Raw genomic sequence first — 6,638 nt, forward strand, 5'->3', positions numbered from 1 at the left:
ATCTGTGAAGAGAACACATCCTGTACTCAAGTAGAAGTACACACATCCTGTACTCAAGTAGAAGTACACACATCCTGTACTCAAGTAGAAGTACACACATCCTGTACTCAAGTGGAAGTACAGATTCTCGTGTTTAAAGTACTCTGGTGAAAGTAGAAGTACACACATCCTGTACTCATGTCAAAGTAAAGAGGCTTTGACATGTACTTCAGTAAAAAGTACCCATAACTAGCAGCTGTTTTAAAGAGTACCTGACCTCCCTTTATATTAACAGAACAATAATGTCATTGTTAGCTCTTATTATCAGCAATCTGAAGCTTCTGTTTTAAGGAATGAGCTGCTAACAAAAACATTGAAACCCGATGGAGAAATGTGATGAAACATAATTTCCCCACATTTGATTGATTTTGCCGACTTCGTGTATTTTTCTGTATGTGGCCCTGGTGAAAAGAGTTTGGACGCCCCTGCTGTAGAGAGTATACACACATTGATGTTGATGATTAACCGGCTGTGTGTGGGGGGGGGGCAGTGTTGAGCCACTACGCTGTGAAGCCTCGGGACGGATCAACATATCTTTACTCTTAATTTCATCGCCTTTTAACAACTCTGCTTTCTCACCGATCTGCCTCCACATTGCACACCGGACCAGGTGAGTCTGCACCGCCTTACAATTAAAGAAAAAGGACGATAATTAATTTTGAATCTGTCCAGAGAGAAAGTTGTACGTAAAGTATAAAAAAAAATTAAAAAAATGTGGGGACAAGGATCATCTTTAAAACAACTGAATTGAAACCGCCAATCAGTTTCAGCAATCTCAAAATAATGAACAAACAAAAGGAGAGGGATAATACAGATCTACAGATACAGGTTCTCCAAGCTGCGGTCGTGTTTTTAGACCATTTGAAGTTGAGGGGCCCCATGCGATTTCAAGTTGTACCAACATATTACAAACCACTGTTACATACCCTAGGTTGGGCACTCTGAAAGACGGGGAAATTCAAAAATCAATAACAGCAGATTAAAAGGGAAAAATCACATTATATATAGAGTTTTTGAAGTTATTTAGTGTGACAGGACCCCGGTCAATACACCAAGGTCTTTATTTACCTCGTAACACAGATTATTTGGAACAAACGGTTTAATGAGAGGTGGAAGAAGTACTCAGATCTTTCCGTAAAGTAAAAATAGTAATACAACAGTGTAGAAATTCAAGTAAGCCACGCATTCTGAATCTTACTAACACAAGTATTGACCCCAAAGTAGACGTTGTGCAAAATGGCCCACACGAGAATTACACATATCGTAGTATTGGATGTTTATTTCTCACAATACACAGAAACACTTTTAAATATCACTGCCCCGAGCAAGAGAGGGTCCTGATATTAAGGGGGGGGGTTGCTCACATAGTGGTTTGAGCCTTATCTGGTACACAGTGTTGATAGAGTCGTGTAGTTCATATACTTCAGTGTAGTCTGCGTTCTGTGTATTCAGTGTGTTGCAGCTCAGCCAGTAACCTTTAGTCTGCAGGTAAACACACGGACGCCTCCGAAACCTCAAGTTACTCTGGAGCACGGACAGAAAGTAGAACCATGAGACACAACGGCAACAGTCCTGATTTTAACAATTGTAGTTAATGGACAATCGGGACCTGTCGATTAAAGACTTAGATCTAGACTAAAATATCTTGGTTACGATTGGATCGTCATAACATTTGGTTTGGACTTCTAAACCAATCTTATTTTCCGTTGAGATGGATGCTAAGTTACATGCTAACATGCTCGGATGTTATTGTGTGTGATTGATTGACTGCATTTTGACGATTTACCAATAAATTCCCAATATTCTCCGGTTATAAAATACCTCATGGCTTCCTTGAGAGTATCTTTGATTTCAGGTCAGTGTTGCCAGTTTGGAAATTGTTCTAAAAAACCTGTTTTGACTTGATTGAGCAGTTTCACTATATCTACTTCAAACTCTCTTCAAATAAGCGCCAACTCACGAACAACAGCTGATCTCAATTCACGTACAGAAACCATAATTATATAAACATCTTTCGACGCTGGTTCATGTGGCTGTCAGTCCTTGAGATGAACCTTTGCCATTCATTATGTGTTGTATAATTTGTTCTTTGGTTCCTCTTTCCTAAGAACAAGTGTCCATTAGGAGCCATGTAGTGGACAAAAGTAATATTATTCAATCTCATCATTGGAAAGACTCATGTTATTGTTATTATAAATAGGACTTTACTGACTATTTCTGATCATAGGGGCTCTGATTTAGGATTTCTCTCTCTGTTTGCAGGCGGTTTGTTTCGACATGAAGCTGTGTGTTCTTCTTCTTCTCCTGCTTTGCCTCTGCTGTCTGGGACTGACTGTAAGGAGAACCTCCAAGGAACCATGTTTATGTACAGTTTGTCCTTCAGGTAATATTAACATCTGTAGAAAGTGACCCCTGTGTGTCCTCCTGTCCTCAGCAGGAGCTCAGCACTGTCCCTCCTGATGTCCCTGAGGTTGAAGAGAAGGAGACGGAGGAGGAGCAGGTCAGCTGCACAGGAAGCCAGGCGTTCAGCCCTGAGAGCCGGAGGGCGATAGGGGGCGCCATCGAGCAACTGGGTCTGAAGATACTGGAACAACTTCCTGTCGGCCCCCAGCAGCCGAACGTCATCATCTCCCCCCTCAGCCTCGCCCTGGCCCTCGCTCAGCTCACCTTAGGTCGGTCAGAGTTCACCTCCTCATCTGTTTGGACCTTTATTTCCTCCTTGTCTGGTTGTTGGCTTACGGAAACAGCTACTTGACACATGTTCATGAAACTTGGTGTTAGGGTGAGGCAGGGTCTGAGTAAAGCCCCATAAAGTGGATCCAGATCTTTGGGCAGAAACAGGCATTATCTTATCTTTGTTTGATAGTTTGTCTGTTAGTCAGAAGGCTTACTGGAAAAACTACTATCTGGATTATTTTGAAACTTGGTGAAAGGGTGAGGCTTAGACCCAGGGACACTGCTGTTTTGTTGTTGTTGGTTTGTTTGTGAGCATGGTAATGGAACACATTCTGGCCTTATTTTCGTGAAACTTGGTGGAAGGGTAAAGTATTTGGTCAGGAAAAAACCCATGACCTTTTAGAGCTGGTCTTAATCACTGGATGGAAACAACTACTGGAGATTTGGTGGAAGGGTGTATCGCGAACCAAGGAAAAAACCTATAAAACGTTGGAATGGAAACATCGAATAAAATGTACTTTATAGAAAGGGCCTCGGGATGGGTCTGCAGTCTGCAATGAAATGGGATTTTTTATTACATCCTTCTTTTCCATTCTCTCAGGTGCTCGCAATGAAACAGAGAAGCTGCTCCTGGAGAGCCTCCACGCCTCCGGGCTGCCGTGTTTCCATCACACCCTGGGAGCCCTCGTTTCTCATTTCAGGAACACGTCGCTGGAGGTGGCCGCTCGCATGTACCTGAGACCAGGTAAGAGTGTGGAGCTGGGGAGGGTCTGCAAGAGATTTAGTGTTTGACTGGTTTCAACCCTACTCTCTGTCTTTCGTCTCTCAGGGTTTGAAGTGGAGCTGTCTTTTGTTGAGGACTCTCTGGCCAGGTATCAACTACAGTCAGGCCAAATACACACTTACTTCCAGTACAAGACAATGCATTTTAACATCCTGTACACATTTTAGATGTATAAAGATACTCTTGAGGAATGAAAATAGTTCAGAGTTCAAAGTTTGGACCAAATTCAGACAACTTAAACGACGCTGAAGGCCTAAAAAACGTCTTTAGATTGATGGTAGTTAACATGGTGTGTGTGGGCCTTAATGGGTTAACAGGTAACAACCGTAAGGATAAGGTCATGTGACCCTCAGTTGGATAAGCTCTCTAGTGACGGCTGCTGGTCATTCTGGGAAAGGTATTGAAATATACTCAAATACTTGAGCAGCAGAAAAGTATAGGAAGGTGAAGAGAAACTACAGACATGGCAGCGTGACGAGTATCTACCTGTAAGATATTAGAGAATGTGTTTTTAAGACAATGGGAGTTTTAGTTCTGTTGTTTTTCTTTCATCCATACCTGTTTTTAATGCCTATTCTGAAATGAAAGATGTGTTTTATTCTTCAGGTACCAATCGTCCCCGGTGCCCCTGGTCTCCGTGGAGGAGGTGAACCAATGGGTGGGGAACGCCACCAATGGTCAGATCAACAACTTCATGGAGAGTATTCCTCACAGCGTGGTGCTCATGCTCATCAACGCTGTCTACTTCAAAGGTAAACCCCCCCCCACCAAAGAGCGCGGTGATTCATGTCAGGACAGAAATAATGTTCTATCATTAAAAAAAACACGTAATCAGTTCGTCTTCAACCGTCGAAATGGTGAAGGACTTTCAGGTCACCTTGTAGAAAGTCCCAAACATTTTAACGTACTTTTGTCTCATGACTTATGTGCTTTAATAGGCCCTATTCTGCTTCAAATAATCCTACATATGAATGGTTAAGTGCTGGCTAAAAGCAAACCAAAGACTCCATTTGATTAATAACTGCAGATTTAAACCACATTGCTTCGTTGCATATTGAAGGGAAAACATCATCAGCAAACAGGACACACGTCCAATGCTCAGTGTGAAGGGCCACCTCATTTATAAATAAGCAAAGTAGGAGTCTTGTGATCAGGAATATAGGAAGATGTTTCCCCAAAGTGTGCCTCAAGATATATTTTGAAGTACTTAAGAAATACATAAATAGTTAGAAAACATGATATAATTTGTGGCGTTTCAAATCTAGCTTGAATCTTAGACTTTACGAAACAATAGAACTTTGCATTCATGCTAGTCGGTTAACGTCAGATGGTTTCCGGGACGCACACAAGAGAAACACATTTCTGATTGCCCAATGCCTCCTTCTTGCTCCCTGTTGTGTTTCTCAGGTGCATGGCAGACACAGTTTGACCCCCAGGTGACCTCTAAGGGAGCGTTTTACCTGGACAACAGCAACACGGTGTCGGTGGACATGATGAAGTCTCCTCAGTACCCTCTGCGTCTGCTCAACGACCAACAGCTGGAGGCACAGGTGACCACAGGCGCAGATTCTGAGGCTTTATTGCCATGTGCACAACAGGTGTAGTTTTGGAAAGTCCTTCTGATTGAGGTTTGAAACCCTCCCCTCTCCTGCAGGTTGCCAGTTTCCCCTTCAAAGGGAACACCAGCTTCCTGATCGTCATGCCTTTGTCTGGAAAAGGAAACGTGTCGTCACTGCTTCCCAAACTGAACATCTCAGACCTCTACAGACGGTTACCGCAGGAGAAAACCATGCAGGTCAACCTGCCCAAACTCAAGCTGCAGTACCGGCAGGAGCTGCAGGAGGCGCTCACCAACATGGGTGAGGACATTAGAGCCAGAATCAGCACGTTAGCATCAGGGCTGAAATAGGCTATAATGGGGATCTGTTTGCTATTTGAGCAAAACACTTCAGAGACATGTTTCGTAGAGATGGCCCGATAATCTATTGTTCAAAGACAGTATAATAGGTGAGCTTTAGTAAGAAGCTCACTCCCTGCGACCACAAAAAAGGAAATTAAAGACCTAATGCCGCAACGTATGAAGCACATTGCCATTGGCATGTATTAGCAGTGTTACAGCTAGCTTGCTTGCTAATTCCACAATGCTTTAAGGCCGCGCTGGTTACAGAAAAGAGCCAGACAGTGCATCTAACATATTCCTCTAGTCTGGAGAAGCTACCAAGCTAACTGCCAGCCATGTCAAAGTCAAAGTCAAAGTCAACTTGATTATCAATCTTTCAGTCTGTGTGTACAGACAGAGAGATCGAAATGCCGTTACCCACAATCCCGGGGAATACAAAATACAAATATATATAAAAATATGTGTACAAATATGTATATACTAACATATACACAATCAACAGACACATTTGCACATGTCAGAGCTGCCCAATGACGAGGGTTGCCCCTAGAGATGTCCCGATCCGATCACGTGATCGGGGATCGGAGCCGATCACGTGATTTTCAAAAGATCGGAATCGGGAGAAAAAAAATCGGGGATCGGGATTTTTTTTAAATTTTGTATTCAATGTTACAAAACAAAAATGACCATGTTCAAGTCTTAAAGTCATCCTGAGGCCTTAGTTTTGGTTTCAAATTACAGAACATCATGTATGTGTTGCTTCTTTGGGGCTTGTTCTCATAGACCTGGTTGCTTATTTCTCTCAAATCTGGCAACAGAGTGGGCAGGGCGCAGTGTCTAATTGTAGCAGTAGGCTAACGAGTACTGAAAGCTTTATTTTGTTTTGATCCAATGCTGCACAACTGAACTGATCCAATGCTGCTGTGAAAGAAAGAAGCTATATCCATGTTGGATAGAATATCCAATTTAAATAAAAAAATAACCTTAAGGGACAACTTGAATGCTTTTTTTCTTTTTTTTCTCTTAATGCATTGCATAAAGATCGGATCGGGAAAAATCTGTATCGGCAAATTGTCAAAATCAAATGATCGGAATCGGATCGGGAGCAAAAAAAGGTGATCGGGACATCCCTACTCTGCATTTACTTAATTGGCAGAACTAATACTGAAGATTTTAGGATTTCAAATACAGGCCAGTGGCTCACTAATAAGAAGACTTCATATACCAGGAAAAACAACA

The 6,638-nt window shown here is 42.4% G+C and overlaps 2 protein-coding genes across 2 annotated transcripts in view; one reads left to right on the forward strand and one right to left on the reverse strand.

Moving 5' to 3' along the window:
* Positions 1-1,865, reverse strand: part of LOC104956119 (solute carrier family 13 member 5-like) — a gene marked incomplete at its 3' end in the record, with an annotated part of 13,051 nt that extends 11,186 nt beyond the window's left edge. Inside the window, exon 1 of the mRNA XM_010783562.1 lies at positions 1,861-1,865. Within this exon, the coding sequence (XP_010781864.1) occupies positions 1,861-1,865 (5 nt within the window). The remainder of the gene's footprint in view (positions 1-1,860) is intronic.
* A 451-nt stretch (positions 1,866-2,316) lies between these two features.
* Positions 2,317-5,358, forward strand: LOC104956120 (alpha-2-antiplasmin-like; the record flags this gene model as incomplete). The annotated part of the gene is made up of 7 exons (XM_010783563.1): positions 2,317-2,373; positions 2,474-2,711; positions 3,317-3,460; positions 3,545-3,587; positions 4,106-4,251; positions 4,907-5,049; positions 5,154-5,358. Coding segments are annotated over exons 1-7 (976 nt in total), but the record flags the coding sequence as incomplete, so codon positions are not given.
* Between the last annotated feature and the right edge of the window lie 1,280 nt (positions 5,359-6,638).

Source organism: Notothenia coriiceps, unplaced genomic scaffold (assembly GCF_000735185.1).
Source record: "Notothenia coriiceps isolate Sejong01 unplaced genomic scaffold, NC01 NC01_scaffold00025415, whole genome shotgun sequence".
In the NCBI taxonomy this organism is placed as follows: Eukaryota; Metazoa; Chordata; class Actinopteri; order Perciformes; family Nototheniidae; genus Notothenia; species Notothenia coriiceps.